This window comes from Bison bison, unplaced genomic scaffold (assembly GCF_000754665.1).
Source record: "Bison bison bison isolate TAMUID 2011002044 unplaced genomic scaffold, Bison_UMD1.0 scf7180017864160, whole genome shotgun sequence".
Classification (NCBI taxonomy): domain Eukaryota; kingdom Metazoa; phylum Chordata; class Mammalia; order Artiodactyla; family Bovidae; genus Bison; species Bison bison.
In genome coordinates this window covers 967,020-987,054 of record NW_011494732.1, presented here as the reverse complement: position 1 = coordinate 987,054, position 20,035 = coordinate 967,020, and the positions used below count along the sequence as shown (strand labels likewise).

At 41.6% G+C, this 20,035-nt stretch overlaps 1 protein-coding gene across 1 annotated transcript in view; it reads right to left on the bottom strand.

Annotated features, from left to right (window-relative positions):
• Positions 1–20,035, bottom strand: part of TMEM132D (transmembrane protein 132D) — an 896,829-nt gene that overhangs the window by 271,448 nt on the left and 605,346 nt on the right. Inside the window, exon 4 of the mRNA XM_010841263.1 lies at positions 12,122–12,305. Within this exon, the coding sequence (XP_010839565.1) occupies positions 12,122–12,305 (184 nt within the window). The remainder of the gene's footprint in view (positions 1–12,121; positions 12,306–20,035) is intronic.

Below are 20,035 nucleotides of genomic sequence, written 5' to 3'. Positions count from 1 at the left end.
TGGAAGAAACACAAGCTGGAATCAAGATTGCCGGGAGAAATATCAATAACCTCAGATATGCAGATGACACCACCCTCATGGCAGAAAGTGAAGAGGAACTCAAAAGCCTCTTGATGAAAGTGAAAGTGGAGAGTGAAAAAGTTGGCTTAAAGCTCAACATTCAGAAAACAAAGATCATGGCATCCTGTCCCATCACTTCATGGGAAATAGATGGGGAAACAGTGGAAATAGTGTCAGACTTTATTTTTCTGGGCTCCCAAATCACTGCAGATGGTGACTTCAGCCATGAAATTAAAAGACGCTTACTCCTTGGAAGGAAAGTTATGACCAACCTAGATAGCATATTCAAAAGCAGAGACATTACTTTGCCAACAAAGGTTCGTCTAGTCAAGGCTATGGTTTTTCCTGTGGTCATGTATGGATGTGAGAGTTGGACTGTGAAGAAGGCTGAGCACCGAAGAATTTATGCTTTTGAACTGTGTTGTTGGAGAAGACTCTTGAGAGTCCCTTGGACTGCAAGGAGATCCAACCAGTCCATTCTGAAGGAGATCAGCCCTGGGATTTCTTTGGAAGGAATGATGCTAAAGCTGAAACTCCAGTACTTTGGCCACCTCATGCGAAGAGTTGACTCATTGGAAGAGACTCTGATGCTGGGAGGGATTGGGGGCAGGAGGAGAAGGGGACGACAGAGGATGAGATGGCTGGATGGCATCACTGACTCGATGGACATGAGTCTGAGTGAACTCTGGGAGTTGGTGATGGACAGAGAGGCCTGGCGTGCTGTGATTCATGGGGTCACAAAAAGCTGGACACGACTGAGCAACTGATCTGATCTGATATATATTCTTTTCCATTATATGCAATTGTAAGATATTGAATATAGTTCCCTGTGCTATACAGAAGGTCCTTGTTGTTCATCTGTTTGGTATATAGCACTGTGTGTATGTTAATCCCAACTTCCTGGTTTATCCCCCCTTCTCCTTTGGTAGCCATAAGTGTGTATTCTATGTCTGTGAGTCTATTTCAGTTTTATAAATATGTTCATCTGGATCATTTCTTTTTAGAATCCACACATTAAGAGATATCATGATATTTGTCCTTTTCTGCCTGACTTATTTCACTTAATATGACGTCTAGGTCGATCCATGTTGTTGCAAGAGCATTATTTCATTCTTTTTTATGGCTGAGTAGTAGTCCATTTATTAATACAATACACACCACACTTCCTTTATCCATTCATCTCTTTATGGACATTTAGGTTGCTCCCATGTGTTGGCTATTGTGAATAGTGCTGCTATGAACATTGGGGTGCATGTATCTTTTCAAATTACAGTTTTGTCTGGATGGATGCCCAGGACTGCTGGATCATATGGTACATTTTTTACCAGCCACCTCCCATGAGTGCGATGCATGCTGTTATCCCCTTCTCACAAAGGCCAGTGCCTGGTACATAGAGGGAAACTCAGTAAATGCTTCTTCAATGGACTGCCTTTCTGGGGTACCTGCAAAATGAGTTACATCATGAGCATTTGTTCATTGAGAACAACCAGTTGTACAGTCTCTGGGGCTGTAATAACCACACGACTAAACAACAATAGCAGTAAGTCTCCCTATTTGTTTTGCATCATGTACCTTTAAAAGCACCGAGGTGCAGCCGCCACTGTCTCATTATAAATCACCTCTGGAGAGGACAGCTCATTAGTGAGCATCAAAGGTAGCACAGTGGGCTGAAAAGAAAAGGCAGTGGCTTTGTGTGTAATAAATAATTCATTTTCAGATGACTTTTCCTATTTCAGTTAAGACTTCTCAATTTCATAGTTTTACGAGTGCACATTCTTGCATTTGCATTTTCCAAAGATCTTTCCACATATTGAGCTGATCAACAGCCTTAACTCTGTTTTCAGGGAGGTGCAGCACACAGGTTTCGAGCACAGACTCCGCAGCCCATCTATCTAGAATCTAATTCCAGCTCAGTGTCTCACCTGAATCGCTTGGCGCCATTCTTCAAACACTGCGTGCTCTCATCCACCTGTGAAATGGGCATAAGAGTAGTCCAGGGACATCCTTGGTGATCCAGTGGTTAAGAATCTGCCTGCCATTGCAGGCGTGGACATGTGTTCATCCTTGGTCCGGGAAGATCCCAAACCTGTGGGTCTTAGACTAAGCCCATGCACCACAATTAATGAGCTCGTGTGCCTAGAGCCTTTGATCTGCAGCAAGAGGAGCCAGTGCAATGAGAAGCCCGCACACCACAACTATAGGGCAGCAATGAAGACCCAGCAGGGCCAAAAATAAACAATAAAATAAAAGTAAATAAAATGTGAAAAAGAGCAGTACCAACATCAGTGGGTCTCTTAGAACTGAATGAGTTAATCCCTGCAAGGAGGAACCTAGAGGCATACCTGGTACATAATAAACAGTAAGGACCTAGAATCATCATGACTGACGGTGTTTTGGGGAGTTAGTGACTCAACAGACACACAAAGGAAAGAGTACGTCTTGGAGCAGAGATTTTTCTCAAGGCCTGTTGCAGCATCTTAATTTGCACTTGGTCGAGAAAGTATAAAAATGAAAGCAGTGCTATGCCATCCAATGTGATTGAATTTTCAAAAAGTCTGAGGAAAACAACAGAGGGTATCTGGCATATTAATTAGCAGGCTGACACAGGAAAAGGATATCATGAAAAGTCAAATAAAAAAAGAGCCAAGGAATCTGCTTTGATGACAAAAATAAAAAGAAACTTCATTACTGGAGCCAGGAGAGAGAGTTTTTCTTCTATAATTTGGGAGCCTTATCTCAAGTTCAGATCTCAAAAGGTGACAGTCAGGGCACATGACCTGTGCTAAGTTCACAGTTGATGGGGGATAAAGCAGCTGGTGTGACCCTATAAGACCCGCACGGCTCTAGTGAGTGGTAAAACTGTTCTCCAGGCTTCTACTATGGGTGGTACCATGCCTTCAGCCAGGAATACAAATGTGAAGGGGACATGGATTAATAACAACCACAGTGTTCCCAGGAGATCATCCAGGCAAGGTGGTGTGCAAGAAGATTAACTCCTGAAGATCCTAAAACCAGGGGAAGGTGTGGGAGATGAAAGGGCAGTTCATTTGCTTTAAGGAGACAAATGTATTCAATTAAGGAAAGCTTACTTAAAATGCATTTATTTCATCAGGAGCTTTACAATAGCAAATTATATGGTAATGAGCGTGGGGGTGAGTTTTGTCTCTAAGGTTTGCAGAAATGGAATTTCTGCTGAGTCCTGGATTTAGGAGGACATGCCTTGATTGGTAAGATTTAAGAAGATGCAGGTTGAGATCAGGAAGGAAGAGGTTATTTGATGATTACTTTCTTGAAATACCCAAAACTGTAGAATAAAGAACTCAGGCCTCAGTCAAATAAGAGAAGGATCTGGCTACGTCTAAACTTCATGGTTCCCTGGGACTTCCCTGGGTCCAGTGGCTCCCAATGCAGGGGGCAATGATTTGATCCCTGGTCAAGGAACTAGATCCCACATGCTCCAAATAAGAGTGTGTGTGTCGCAACTAAAGATCCTGCATGCTGCAACTGAAACCCAGCACAACCAATATATAAATAACACAATTTTTTAAATGGCTGCTACCTGCTCTCGTCTGGCTTATGAGGCCCTTAACTAAGGCAAACTCAAGAGAAGAAGGCATTTGGTTTGGACATAAGTGATAAGTCAGGAGTGGCGCCCTGGAGTCTCGCTCCTTCTACTTTGGAAGAGGGACCTGGAGATCAGAAGGATTTAGGTGGAGTTCAAACAATAAGATGACATAAGGAAGGACTTTGAAGGTACATAAAAGGACATCCTGAGTTTCCATCTTTCCAGGATATCCTGAGTTTACGTCTTTCCAAGCATCTTGGGTACAGCTCTTGCTCCCAATGGTGTGATCTCAACCAGCAAAAAGAACTGTGTTTGAATTCCCCAACTTGATTGTTACCCTCACAAATTGTGCAGTAGTCATAGCAGAAGGTCCAATAAGAATCATGTCAGGCTGTGAAGATCCAGGAGGACTCCCTGGAGGAAGTGGCAGGGGAAATGGGCTTATACAGAGAATTCTGAGTGATATCTGTTCTCCCATGGGTGTCATGTTTGAAGAAAGGTTTGGAATATATCAAATTGCACTTCATAAAGAGCACATGGCACATCTGACTGTTTTTGCTTAAAAACTCTGTTGGCCTTCCCCAAGCATCTTCAGGGCTGGGTCTGGCAGACACATCTGTACTCTTATGTCATCTTATGTAAATGCCATGGAACGTCACCATCACCAAGGCACTTTTGATTATTTTCAAAGATAACTGCCTGTCCAGACTATATCTCGTGATTAATTTTTATGTAAAGTTCCAACTCAATTCTAATAACTAAAATTCAGGGACTTCCCTGGTGGTCCAGTGGCTAATACTCCATGCTCCCAATGCAAGGGGCATGGGTTCAATCCCTGGTCAGGAAACTAGATCCCACATGCGGCAACTAAGAGTTTGCAAGCTGCAACTAAAGATTTCACATGCCTCAGTGGAGATCGAAAATCTCGTGTGCCACAACTAAGACACGGTGTAGTCAAATAAATAAATACATATTAAAAAATAAAATTCAGTGGTCAAGGCTCAGACACAGCAAAATCAGAAACATCAGAAGCTCAGCATTAAGAGGAGGGTGTGCCCTTACAATCCAGAGGAGAGCTGAGTCACCCACATTCATCCTACATTCAGAACAGCCATCACAGTTATGGTACCCAAATAGCTACCGCCCAGCATGAATGAAAACACTGTTTGTTTTATATTAAAATAAAGAACACACGTTAATAGGTTTGAAAGGATATTCAACTAACTGATACGGCATTCAAATTGATGAATATCAGTCTCATCATCTTTGAATCCCCACAGAAGCTCAAAACACTTGTTTTAGCCAAAACACAGGAGGCAGATAGGACAGAATGATAAAGAACCTTGAGAAACTGGGTGCCAACTCCCCACCCCTGGAAGAATATTTTCTGATAAGAAATGCAAGAAATGGAAGAATGCAAACATGCTCCCCAGAACTCGACAATGACATGCAGTTACAGACAAACACTAATTAGATTAATGGCAATGCTCATTTAATGACCTTTTCTTCAGAATTTTCTCCCAAAGGACCAAAAAAAAAAAAAAAAATAGATTTACTCACGAGATAGTAAGGGATCATTTACTGAACAGAAAAAATAAATACTGTAATAACAGAGAGAAACACGAATGGATTTAGGAAAAAGAAATATACAGGTTTTAAGGCCATAGACATCAGGAAAAAATATGCAAAATATTGAGAAAGAAATAAGCATCTTTTGAAAAATGAACTTTGAATAGAAGGGGTTAACTGCGTGTCATCTCAAAGCTTTCCTGGAGATGAAGTTACGCATCTCAGAAAGAACAGAGGGGCCGTGTGCTCACCCCATGTGTACAGGGAGTCACAACTGCATTTACTTTTAGCATTGTTTTCTGAAGATTATAGTACTACCTATTCAAATATGCTGTGGGGGAACATTTTAATATTTGGAGGTTTTATAAGAACACAAAAGACAGGCACGATTTTTCCTCTTGGTTACAATTAGGGAGAGAGGAAAAGATTTCCACTATGGAAAAGATCAGTAGATTTGACTACATAAAAATTAAACAAATACCCACAAACTTCTGCATGCTATAATATATACAGTAAGTGACACCAGAAGACAAATGGTAAACTGGGAGGAATATTTACAGCACTACGATCAAAAGGCATGAAAACAGAAAGTAGAAGGCGTTTCTAACGGCTGGGAGGAGGGCGGGGCGGGGCTAGTGTTCAGCGAGTTGCCAGATGAAAATATTCTGATGATCTGTGGCACAACAGTGAAAATATTAAACACTAATAAACTGAACAGTTAAAAGGGACTGGGGTTTCCAGGTGGCGCTAGTGGTACAGAACCTGTCTGCTAATGCTAGGGACATAAGAGATGCTGTCTGTGGGTCTCCTAGAGGAGGGCAGTTTGGTGGCTCTTATAAAAAAATATTATATAGTACTGCAAAGTTTTTGATTCCCATCCTTTGATTCAAATGTATTTCTAAAAGTTTATCAGAAATGTGGGCAAAGAATTGAGGGTAAAAATATAGACCACAGGAAATTTTATAATAGAAGATCTTTTTAAAAAAACATTTTAAGTTTTTGTGGTGCTATCATATAATTACTGCAGATGGTGATTGCAGCCATGAAATTAAAAGACACTTGTTCCTTGGAAGTAAAGTTATGACAAACCTAGATAGTGTACTAAAAAAGCAGAGATTTCATATAGTCCATATAGTCAAAGGTCCATATAGTCAAGGGTCCATATAGTCAAAGCTATGGTTTTTCTAGTAGTCATGTGCGGATGTGAGAGCTGGACATGAAGGCTGAGTGCCGAAGAACTGATGCTTTCATACTGTGGTGCTGGAGAAGACTCTTGAGAGTCCCTTGGACAGCAGGGAGATCAAACCAGTCAATCATAAAGGAAATCAAACCCTGAATATTCATTGGGAGGACTGATGCTGAAGCTCCAATACTTTGGCCACCAGATGCAAAGACCTGACTCACTGGAAAAGAGCCTGATGCTGGGAAAGATTGAAGGCAGAAGCAGAAGGGGACAGCAGGGGATGAGATGGTTAGACGGCATCACTGACTCAATGGACATGAACTGGAGCAAATTCCTGGAGATAGTGGAGGACAGAGGAGCCTGGCATGCCACAGGATTGCATGCCAGGGGATTGCAAAGAGTCTGACATGACTTAGTGACTGAACAACAACAATCATATATAGGGAGCTTTGGGGCTGGGTCTAAAATCAGACTCATCTTTCCCCCAACTTCTTCCTTCACACCTATGACCGATGTATTGAAAAGTCCTATCATTTGCCTGCTAAGATGTATCCTAAAATGGTCTACCTCTGCATCTCTCCACGGAGATCACTGCAGTCCACTGCAGTCCAGAATAACCTCAGTGTCTCCCCATCATACATCTATATATATACATTCCCCATATACATTTTCACCAAATATATCTATAGCTGGACACAGGGGCTCCTGTGATAAAACTCACTCTCCCAGCCTCCCTTGCTCTGGACGTGATCGTTCAGCTGAGTTCATGGGCTGATGGGATGGGAGCGGAGGTGGTGGATTCAGAGAAGGGTCATGTCCTTCATAGAGAGGGGCACACCCTCCCCTTGCACGCTTGTCCTAGTCCTATTGGCTGCCACATGGACACGTCTGTTATTAATCTGGGGCTGTGTGGATAAGGTCAGTGTTTTTAGAGTCACTTGGCAAGAGGATAGAAGGATGCTATGTTCTACCCCTTGGGGCCACCTGGTAACGCTGCTCACATTCAGATGGGAGAGGTGGGGACAAGTAAACACCACGGTTCTTAAGTCACGGTTATTTTACAGCAGCCAAAGTAGTCCTTTCTGATGTTCCCTTGCTCTCCCAAATCCATTCTCTACATACAGCCAGAGTGCTTTCTAAAAACATTCATCAGCACAGCGGCTGCTGTGCTGAAAGCCTTTCAGTGACTCCCTATCACACTGAAATATCCACCTCTGTTCTCTAGCTTACAAGCCTCCATGTGACCTTGAGCTCAACTCAAAGTATTCTCTCCTCATGGACTCATTATAGTCCAGGTGAGCTGGCCTTCCTTCTGTCTCTAACATTTCAAAAAAAGGTAACACATGTGAGTGATATTATATGGTCTTTGTCTTTCCTTTTCTGGCTTACTTGACTTAGTATGATAATCACTGTGTGCATCCATGTTGCTGCAAATGGCATCATTTCACTCTTTTTATATGGCCGGGTAGCACTCCATTGTATGTATGTATCACTTCTTCTTTATGCGCTAATCTGTGGATGGACATTTAGGCTGTTTCCATGCCTTGGCTGTCGTGAATACTGTTGCTGTGAACATAGTGGGGCGTGTATTTTTTTGAATTATAGGTTTTTCTGGTTATATTTCCAGGAGTGAGACTGTTGGATCTGGCACAAATGAATCTATCCACAAAACAGAAACAGACTCACAGACATACAGAAGAGACCTGTGGTTGCTAAGGGGGATGTGGGGAGGGAGAGGGGTGGACTGGGACTTTGGGATTGGAAGAGGCAAAGTACTGCCTTTGGAATGGATAAACAATAAGGTTCTCATGTACAGCACAGGGAACTATATTCAATATCCTGCCACAAACTATAATGGAAAAGAATACAAAAAGAATGTCTGTATGTACATAACTGAGTCACTTTGCTGTGCAGCAGAGATTGGCACAACATTATCAATCAAACAAACTTCAATAAAAAAGAATATGCAGCACAAATGAGTAGACGACAGAATGATATCCGATTTCAAATACCTCTCAACAAACATATATGAACAAAAATAAAGTAAAAATGAAAATATACAGCAAAAGGTCTATTTAATGACCACTCCTCTAAAAACAAGTAAAATTTTTTCCCATCAAGTCAAAGGTGAAATGATGCAACTTTCTCTGGAAAAGGGACTCAAAACGTTCCAAATACAAAAAGACTGGGGAGTCAGGACCATGAAGACTTTAAGTTCCAGAGGAAGATGCTCAGAAGGTACTAGCAAAAAACTCCTCAGACCACATATGTTTTAATGCAATTTTAATGCAATTCATTCACTTCCATTCAAGAATTAGAGAGCATCCCCCAATATTCAGAGCAGCATTATTCACAATAGCCAAGGCATGGAAACAACCTAAGTGTCCAACCACAGATGAGTAGATAAAGAAGATGTGGTGTATATAAACAAAAGAATATGCCTCAGCCACAAAAAGGAACACAATTTTGCCATTTGCAGCAACACGGAAGAACTTGGAAGGCATTATGCTATAAGTGAAATGAGTCAAACAGAGAAAGACGTATATTGTATGATATCACTTATATGTGGAATCTAAAACAATACAACAGACTAGTGAATATAACAAAAAAGAAGCAGACTCACAGATCTAGAGAACAAACTAGGGTACCAGTTGGGAGAGGTGGTGAACAGGCGATATAGGGGTAAGAGAGAGGGAGATATGAAGTATTGGCTGTAAGGTAGGCTCAAAGACTTACTGTTACAACATGGGGAATATAGCTGATACTTTGTAATAACTGTAAATGGAGTGTAACTGTTTAAAATTGTTAAAAAAAAAAAAAAAAGAATTAGTGAGCATATACACACCGCCTGCTGCTGCTGCTGCTGTCGCTTCAGTCATGTCCAACTCTGTGTGACCCCATAGATGGCAGCCCACCAGGCTCCTCTGTCCCTGGGATTCTCCAGGCAAGAACACTAGAGTGGGTTGCCATTTCCTTCTCCAAAGCATCAAAGTGAAAAGTGAAAGTGAAGTCGTTCAGTGGTGTTCGACTCTAGCGACCCCATGGACTGCAGCCCACCAGGCTCCTCCATCCATGGGATTTTCCAGGCAAGATTACTGGACTAACACTCTTCTTATCTTGGGAAACATGGGGACTAGGAACATTCCCTTTCCTGAAGACTTTACAACATAATTGCTAGAGAATTATTTATCTTTTGCATTTAGTAACTAAATGATTGTAATAAGAGCAAACATTTATTGTATGCTTGACTTCACTGGGCACTCTTCCAGGCCCTCTTGAATTATCACCGTCTCTTCCATCAACCTTACGAGTATTATCTCTTTCACCCTTTGTAGATGAGGAAACTGAGCCAGAGTGAAATGAAGCATGGTTGCATAGCTAATAATGGCAACTCACTCCAGTATTCTTGCCTGGAGAATCCCAGGGACAGAGGAGCCTGGCAGGCTACAGTCCATGGGGTTGCAAAGAGTTGGACATGACTGAGCAACCAAACAACAACAATAGCTGCTAAGGGAGACTAAGATATACGTATATTTTATTTTGCTTCCCAGGAGGCTCATAAAGATGAACACAGAATGGAAAACAGGTGCCAGGATGAGGAACCTCTCTGAGCCTCAGTTTCCTCATCTGGAAATGGAGAAGGATTGTTTCAAATACTGCTCATTGCTTTGCAATATTTAATCTCTTGTTGTTTCCTTGTAACAGAACCTGAGCAAATGTGCCATACTAAAAAGTAGACTTCCAACTAAGTATCCATATAACCAAGTTCTTGTTCATTGGATACACACAGAAATATTACATTGGCTTCTTATGAGGACTTCTTGAAAGGGAAAAGGAATGGATCCAATTCTATATCTCTTCCTTTTTCTGGCTGGCAGAATATGGATATGCTGGCTGGATCCCAGGAGCCATTTTGGACCACAGGGTAACCATAAGGATAGAATGTATGCCTTCGAGTGCTGAAGCAGAAATAAAGATGAAGACTGAGTCTCAGATAGCATGGGGCAATGTACCAGCCCTGCACTACAAACCTTAAGAGTTCTTTTACATGAAGGAAAAACACACTTGTATTAAAGTGACTACTGGCCAGGGCAAAGTGGAGTGAGTGGGTAGGGCTAGGCTTGGGGTTAAGGTTAGGGCGTGTTTTCAGCCAAACGCAATTCCTAACTGATAAAAACTGAGATTCTTCTAGCTCTGCCATTACACACACTTCTACAATTATATGTATCATAGCCAGAAAGGGTGATGCAAGGTGAGAACTGTTTCAGAGACCAGGAGAGGACAGAAAGTGGATTCATGTGAGCAGGGATTCATGTAGGTTATGAAGAAGAGTGGGGTCTGAAACAGGCTGACAGTCTAGGCAGAAGAAATGCTGAACTCGGGAAACCAAGCAGACTGTCTGATGCTGAGCCAAGCAACAGAAGCCGTGTAGTGTATGGCTAACAGCTCATCAGACTAAAGGTGCTGAAAAAGGGAACAAATTCAAATAATTACTTATTCAAGACAAACGGTATTGCCATTGCCAGTAACAGAACCACTAACAGCCTAAACGAAGGAGCGCTGCTGTCACATATGAAATAATGTACCAGGGGAGATCTGGCGCCTTTAAAATATAATAAAAGAAATAGTTAATAAGAGCCCTTATCAACTGAAGGATCCCAACACCTTTACATCGCCTAATGAACAGTATAATAACCAAGTTAGTGTCACTAGGCAACTGTCCATGTTACCTTGTATTGAAAGATTGATTCCTGACATCCTTTCATGGCCCCATAATAACTCTTGTCAATAATTCCTAATAGATGGTGAGGGGGAGACATGAGGCTGTCAATCCTTCACTTTTAACAGTAAAAGTACTTTTGTAACATGAGGAAGCTCAAAGTACTCTCAGCAGACTCTCAATCCCAAGCATTTGCACTGTGAAAACTCACATCAGGAAAACGTATGATTCCTTTGTAGAGAGACCCTGGGAAAAGGTGAGGCTAGATAAGGCATGGTGTGTTTGTTGAGGTCAACCTGGGTGGTTAGTCGTCCCACAGGCAGTGTGGTCCATTGCATAGCAACCAGGGGGTGGATCCTTCTAAGGATGAAAACCCATCTCTATTCCACAAATCCTAGGAAACACATGGAGTGACTTAGAGACCTAAATCTTTTACAAGTTACTAATAGATGGCCTGTGAATGGATTATAGCTAACCCTTTCCTAGACAAGCTTGATTTAAAATAAAATTAGTTCTAACAAGGAGTTGATGGTTCACACTAAAACTACATGGATGTTTTCTGTTGAAAAGTTAGTAGGTCTTAAGAATTCAGACTTTTCCTTGGCTTTCCTGCATGGCTTTCCTTGAATTTCCTGCATGGCTTTCCTGTTGGTTAGGCCTTTTCATTGGGTAGGTATTTGTCAAATCACTTGTCACCTTTCACTCAGATGCTAGATCTGTTTGGTCTCTGCAGGTATACATGTTTAAGATCCTTGACTAGTCTCCAGTGTATCACACAAACACCTTGATAAAATCATCAATACTTTTCTCATAGTGGAAGACCCAAATCTAATGTGTGGACTTTGATTATTTTCTAAATAATATTTTAAAGATACATATAAGTATGTATTTAGAATCAGCATCAGTTCTCCCTGACCCTGGTTCTGGGCTCACTGACATTTTCCCAGTGTGTTTAGGTCATGTGTGTGATGCTGTGCCTTTCCCTGAGGTCTGTATTAACAGCCCAGGGCAGGGACTGTCTTACCATGGCCAGTGGGATGACTCCGATCAAGTCTTTCTGACTCACGTAGATCTTGGAGACACCCAAGTCAGACGTGATGTCTCCTGGATATTCAACCTGCCATGTGACAAGCTGTGTGGCCGGCAGGTCACCGGGTTCTTCGATTTCTACGTCGATCTGCATGACTTCATAGGAGGCACTGTTAGCACTGGACAGAAGGAGAGAGAAGGAGAGAAGAACACTGAGGCCTGGGTGGGCGTGCCTGGCAGGCAACAGACAATTTCCACGCGCACTTATACTATCGTTCAAAGAGTCTGTTGGAAAAGCAATCTTCGATGACCATGGACAGATGAATGGACAAAGAAGATGTGATATATGCACATATATCATCTATATGATATATACATACATATTATACATATATTTATATATAATAGAAAATTACTGTCATAAAAAATGAAATAAATGCTATTTGCAGCAATGTGGATGGACCTAGAGATTATTATACTAAGTGAAATATGTCAAAGACAAATATCATATGACATCATTTATATGTGAAATCTAAAAAAGAGGGTTCAGGATGGGGAACACATGTATACCTGTGGCGGATTCATTTTGCTATTTGGCAAAACTAATACAATTATGTAAAGTTTAAAAATAAAATTAAATTAAAAAAATAAATAAATGAACTTGTTTACAAAACAGAAATAGACTCACAGACATAAAAAACAAACTTACAGTTACCAAAGGGGAAGAGGTAGGGGAGGGAGGAGAGATAAATTAGGAGTTTGAGATTAACAGGTACACACTACTATATATATGATAGATAAGCAATGTGGATTTACTGTATAGCACAGGGAACTATATTCAGTATCATGTAATAATCTATAATGGAAAATAATCTGAAAAGAATAGACACACATATATATATGTATAATTTAATCACTTTGTTGTACACCTGAAACTAATACAACATTGTAAATCAACTATATACCAATGAAAAAAGAAAGGAAAAAAAAAGATATTCAATATCCAAAAGATTTGGATATCCAATATCCAATATCCAATATCTTCAAGAAGATTCACAGCCTTGGCCTGGCCTTAGACACCATTGCTCAAGCTTCCCAACCCTTGTTTCTTGTGAGCTGCTCAGAGTCCCCAGAACAGGTGTTTGTGGATGACTACATGAAGTGCTGATTGAATTTCCTAAATATTTCTTCCCTGAGCTCCATCTAGGAGGACAGGATTCTTTCTCCCACTCCCAGAAATCTTTTTGCTGCCTATATTAGATTTTCCAAAGCCACAGTCCCTTCAAGTTGGATGCACAGAATTTTAAAGGTGTTTGAGGGTGATATGGCTTTTTATTTCTGGTGGGAATGAGAAAGAAGTGGAGAGAATCAGAGATGAGCCATGAACAGAAGACTGGGGCTATGAGACCCACACGGATGAGCAAGGAGAAACAGCCAGATGTTACCTGAAAACAGGAGTGATTATGACAATGATTAGTTTTCAGACGTCTTGGGTTTTCTGTAAACACATATCTGAAAATGAATCCAAGTCAGAATATCAGATGATTTTTTTCAGCTATTTTGGTTAGTTTAATTCACTGGCTACCTCTTCTTCTTTTTTATAGTCAGCTTTTATAAAATGTCTGCTTTTCTAAATGACAGGCGAAAAAGATGCAGATGTGGTGCCATCCACACCCCGAGGGAAGATGTGAAGAAGTACAGGTGAGGGTTCACCAAGGAGGCAGCAAGGAGAGATGCTTTTTAACCCTACGTGACCAAAGCCACTTCCACCTATCAGATCTGTCTCTAGAGATCGGAATTTCATGTAACTGCAAAAATGATCACTGACCTTGACATTTAAGAGGATAAGAATTGGCCTTTAAGATAAGAAAAATCTATTGAAACATTTATCATACCATCAGATCCATGCAAATGTATCAATAAGAAGCTCGGAGATAAATGGTGGGGAATTTGGAACATGAGGAGGAGGAGGGCAAGAAAGAGAAGGAAGATCAGAAGATATTCCCAAAGAGAGAGCACCAGTCACAGAGGTAAACTCCCTGCATGAGCATCGGCCTCTCACGTGGAACAGGAGTAGCTACAGTGAACCATGGGCAATGGTGAAAGCAAAATGGCACTGGCTTTGATTTTATGTAATTAGTTAATTTATTCTTTGTTTAAATTTTCTAGTTTTTATTGGAGTATCGTTGATGGACAATGTTGTGTTAGTTTCAGGTGTACAGCAAAGTGAGTCACTTATAAATCCATAATTCAAATAGATACAAGCACTCCAGTGTTCATAGCAGCACTTTGCACTAGAGACAAGACACAGAAACAACACAAATGCCCGTTCATCACTGGCAGATGAATGGATATGTGGTGCATATATACAGTGGACTATTACTCAGCCATAAGAAAGAACAAAACAATGCCATGGCAGCAATATGGATAGACCTAGAGAAGGCAGTGGCACCCCACTCCAGTACTCTTGCCTGGGAAATCCCATGGACAGAGGAGCCTGGTAGCTGCAGTCCGTGAGGTCGCTCAGAGTCGGACACGACTGAGCGACTTCACTTTCACTTTTCACTTTCATGCATTGGAGAAGGAAATGGCAACCCACTCCAGTGTTCTTGCCTGGAGAATCCCAGGGAAGGGGGAGCCTGGTGGGCTGCTGTCTATGGGGTTGCACAGAGTCGGACATGACTGAAGCGACTTAGCAGCATCAGTAGCAGAGATGATCACACTAAGTGAAGTAAGTCAGAGAAAGACAAATATGTATCACTTATATGTGGAATCTAAAAAAAATGTTACCAATGAACTTATTTAAAAAAGAGAATAGCACCTGATTTTTAAATCCTACAAGAATCACTCTCTCTCGGCTTCTGAAAGAAAGACGATGAACTCTTTAAGAAACAGTGGCTGTGATAAAAATTAGAAACAAATTGTGTCAGCCACTGTGGATTGATACCCTGTGCAGATTTCTTTTCCTAAGATGCATGCCGTTGCCTTTTTGGAACTCTGAACGACAGTTTCCACAAGCACAGGAAACTTGGGAAAGTGATACTAGAATGCATCTTGGTTTTTATATTTGGAATTCGCAAGCATTCCAGTATTCCTCTCCCATTCATGAAATGGGATAATCCTTCTTTTGGCTGTTATGAGCCTTGTCTTCTATGTTTAGTCACAAGGAAAGGGAAATTCACAGAGCAGAATTGGTAAAAGTTGAATTCAGAAACTCAACTCCACAATGAAGGCACGTGGGAATTCCTTCAGAGTAGTAATTCCTTGTATGCAATATCATGACCCTGCTCCATACTTTACACTGTTCTCTTTTTTGCCCCCCCTTCCAGGTGCCCTAACCTCAACAAAACTGCACAATTCCAGATTCCACTGGAATGTGGGACTTTTCTTACTGCCACATCCCCACCTTTTACTCACAGAGTTCACTTTATCAGAAATACCTTTATAAATCTCTCCATTTGGTCAAATTCTTCCCATTCTGCAAGACCCATCTAAAATAACATCAGCTATATATATATATATATATATATATATATATTACTTATTGGGATATAGTTGTTTTACAATGCTGTGTTAGTTTCTGCTGTACAAAGAACTGAATCAGCTATAAGTGTACATACATTCCCTCCTTCTTGTATTTCCCTCCCACCACCCCCCTCATCTTACCCATCTAAGTCACCACAGAGCACCAAGCTGAGTTCCCTGTACTATATGGTGGCATATAATTAGTCATCTATTTTATACATGGTAGTGTATATGTGTCAATCTCAATCTCCCAATTCATCCCACCCCCTTTCCCCCAACCCCATGTTCATCCATCCATTCTCTAGGTCTGCATCTCTATTCCTGATCTGCAAATAGGTTCATCCATGCCATTTTTCTAGATTCCACATATATGCACTAAATATTTTTCTCTTTTGGACTTACTTCATTCTGTATGACAGATTCTAGGTCTATCTAGAATGAAATGACCCAATTTCATTCTTTTTCATGACTGAGTAATATTCCATTGTATATATGGTACCACATCTTATCCATTCTCCAAAGAAGACATATGGATGGCCAAGCAGCACATGCAAAGATGTTCAATATCACTAATTATTAGAGAAATGCAGATCAAAACTACAATGAGGTACCATTCCACACTGGTCAGAATAACAATAATGTTTAAAGTGCTCTATTTACTTCTTCTAATTTTACTCCTTCAGTAATCTTGCACCATTCTCCTATCAGGTCTGATTTTCTTTTTGCCCTTAGATCCATTGCCTGGCCAAAGGGTAAAGCAAACAGTTTCTTTTGAGCTAACTTTCCTCTATTTGATTTGCTGATGCAAACAACGTAGGTTGGAAACGCTTAACCTGGCAGCCAGAGCAAACTCTAGGAAGGTCACGTATTCTGAGATTGTGTGTTTTTCTTGAATGGTTCCTTAGCGTGCAGGAGCTTCTCGGTATTTCTGATGCACTAGGGTGTGCACCAGGTCCCTGACAGTTTCCTCCGCAAATTCTGCATATGGTGATCTAGCTTTGGAAGAACTCACCTTGTGTGTCTTAGCAAATCACTGGAAATTTGAATTTTAATAACTTTTTGTAAATATTTAGCACTTGAGAGTTTCCAGAACTCTTCCATATTTGGCACTATTTATCACTTCTTCATGTTTAACTGGAAAGCTAAGGACTGTATCTTTGCAGTTGGAGTGTTTGGGTGTTAGCCTGAAATACTCTGAAAAGAGTAGTCATCCTTAGGCTGTTCCCAGAGTGCCTTGTGCAGAGGACAATACGTGGTATCTACTGTGTTACAGGAGACAAAGTACTGTGAAGTGGAAGCTTATGAAATATGTCTGCGTATATCATATGCAGTGTTTCTCCACTTTACCCAGGGATTAGAAATACCTGGGGAGAACTTCACAAATAAACTAATGACCAGGCAACACTCTGAGTTCTGATTGTTTCTGAGTGGGGTGAGGCACAGATTTTGTTTTTTCTTTTCTCTTATCCCTTTTTTTCTTTGTCATTTCCCTTTCTCTTTCTTCTCCTCTTCCACCCCTTTCCCTCCGCTTCCTCCTTCTTCTCTCTCTCCCCTCCCTTCCTTGCTTCCATCTTTCTCTCTTTCCTTTGATCCAGGTCATGCTATTATACCACCAGATCATGAGCAACTATGTTAGAAGTTTTAAAATTTAATTATATGAATACCCACACTCTTGGAAATATTTTGTATATAATGGTATTTGAAATGGAATGTCCTAACTGAGCAGATTTGGGAAATATGGTCAGTAAAATCTGTGAAGACACAGATGAACCAAGAAGAAGAAACGTTCAGGGTTTCCAATGTCCATCAGTGAGAGAATGAGGAAGGAAAAGAACAGAGCTCCAGCCAAGGGCGCCTGGGGGTCTGGAGCAGCGTAAAGCGTTCAGATGCCACTTTCAGTGGCCCTAGACCCAGCCCCAACCATTCTGCCTCCTTCTTCTCCTTCCCTCAGTGTTAGCCGCTCAGTTGCATCCGACATTCTGCGAAAGCATGAACTGTAACTTGCCAGTTTCCTCTGTCCATGCAATTCTCCAGGCAAGAAAACTGGAATGGATGGCCACTCCCTCCTCCAGGGGATCTTCCTGATTCAGGGATCAAACCAGGGCTCCTGCATTGTAGACAGATTCTTTATCACCACCAGGGAAGCTCCCTCCCTGCAGAGACCGAGTTAAATAATTAGCAACAGGGATGGGCAACGCTTTATGCGTGAACTCCATCTGGAAGGCAGTATCGCAGTCGAGTTTGAGCAGAGTTTGCATGGAAGACAGTGCAGTCACCCATGGAGAGGCTCAGTTCTGGATTGCGGACCTCAGAGCACTGTGGGCATGGAGCTGCCTGCAGGTTTAGGTTCTTCCACTGGCGTGGCTCCTACCAGCAGAGGAAGCCAAGAGCAACCTTCCTGCCCTGTCTTGCTTGTAGCTGTCCTTTGCACACAAGACAGAAATGGAAGCAGTGGGATGGTAATGCACCCTCTTAGGGACTCCTCAGATCCCTACTGACTGGTTCCACCTCAGTTGGCTTGGAGGCATCTCTTAATAGTTCTCTTTCACAGAGAAGTTGAATAATATATCCTTGATTTGAGGAACTCTTCTTATTTGCCTAGAGCTTCCCCCTACATCGGAGAAGCCAATGGCACCCCACTCCAGTACTCTTGCCTGGAGAGTCCCATGGACGGAGGAACCTGGTGGGCTGCAGTCCATGGGGTCGATAGGAGTCGGACACGACTGAGCAACTTCACTTTCACTTTCCCCCTACATGGGCCACTTGGTGCATTGGGTTCAAAATCTCAGCCTTTAATTTCTTAATTTTAAAAAGTTGTATTTATTTATTTATTTTTGGCTGTGTTTGGTCTTCACTGTCACACTCGGGTTTTCTCTAGTTGCGGCGAGTGGGGGCTACTCTTTGTTGCAATGCACAGACTTCTCATTGCAGAGCCTTCTCTGGTTGCAGAGCTTGGGTTCTAATGCATGGGCCCAGTAGTTCCGGTGCATGGGTTTAGTTGCCCCTCGGCATGTGGGATCTTCATAGACCAGGGATCGAATCCATGTCCCCTGCACTGGCAGATGGATTCTTCACCATTGGATCACCAGGCAAGTCCCCAAATCTAAGCCTTTTAGATAAGCAATAAGGACCCACTGTGTGGCACAGGGACTGATATCCACTATCTTGTAATAACCTCTAATGGAATCTAATTTGAAAAACATTGAATCGCTATGCCATACACCTGATACCAACATATTGTAAATCAACCATACTTTAATAAAAATCTAAGTGTTTTTCACCTTTAAAGACACATGGTTTTTGACATAGCATGCTGTTGTTCAGTTGCTAAGTTGTGTCTGACTCTTTGCAACCCCATGGACTGTAGTCCGCCAGGCACCTTTGTCCCTGGGATTTCCCAGGCAAGAATACTAGAGTAGGTTGCCATTTCCTTCTCCAGGGTATCTTCCTTACCCTGGGATCGAACCCACATCTCCTGCATGGGAAGGTGATTTCTTCACCTCTGAGCCACCAGAGAAGCTCTGCCATAGCCTGAGGCTTCCCCAGATTTAAGGAAAAGAAAACACCCTTTCAGAAAACAAAGCTCTGGGCCAGCTCAGACAGTCAATGACCACATCCTCCAGGATCAAATGGAACCACCCCAGCGCATCCCAAGGTCAAGGAAAGGCATCACTTTCAAGCAAAAAGAAAATCTTCTTTTGGATGGACATGCTTCTTTTCCCAAAGTGATGGAATAATTACCACTGAGTATTTTGAATGTGAGCTGTTTTAAAAGCATTTTATGTCTTACCTCTTGCTATCCTCACAGTATTACAATAAATAGCTGTTATTTACTCCCAGTTGGTAGATGAGGAGTTTGGGGTCAAGGAGGGTAAACCATCTTTCCAGGGTCACCCAACTACTGAGAAAAGGATCCAAGAGATCTGGGTACAGGATGCCCAGTTTGCATCCGTGGGTTATAAACCCCTATCTCTTTTTCCACTGCCAGGACAGGTATGCTTATTAGCAATAAAGATCAGTAAAACAACTTTTCAAACCCCGAGAGAAACACAAGTCAAGGCATTACACAGGGCTTCCTCAAGACCCCAAATTGGATGCTTCAAGTGAATTCTGTATAACAAAGCTGGAACATTTTTTGTAACAAGATGCTTTGAGATGAGCTTGCCTTTAGGGTCTTCAGCCAACTATTTTAAGTTCCACAATGTGTCCATAAATCAGAACAGAGATGTGGAAACAAGAGTATTAGATACGGAGGCCTACCATCATCATTTGGAGAGATGAGAAACCATGCAGACACGGACCTCCCAGCATTAGAACAGTTAGGAGCTACGTATTTGAGATGCAAGTCAATGCATGTTGAAGTTACCTGTATTTTTTTTTTTTT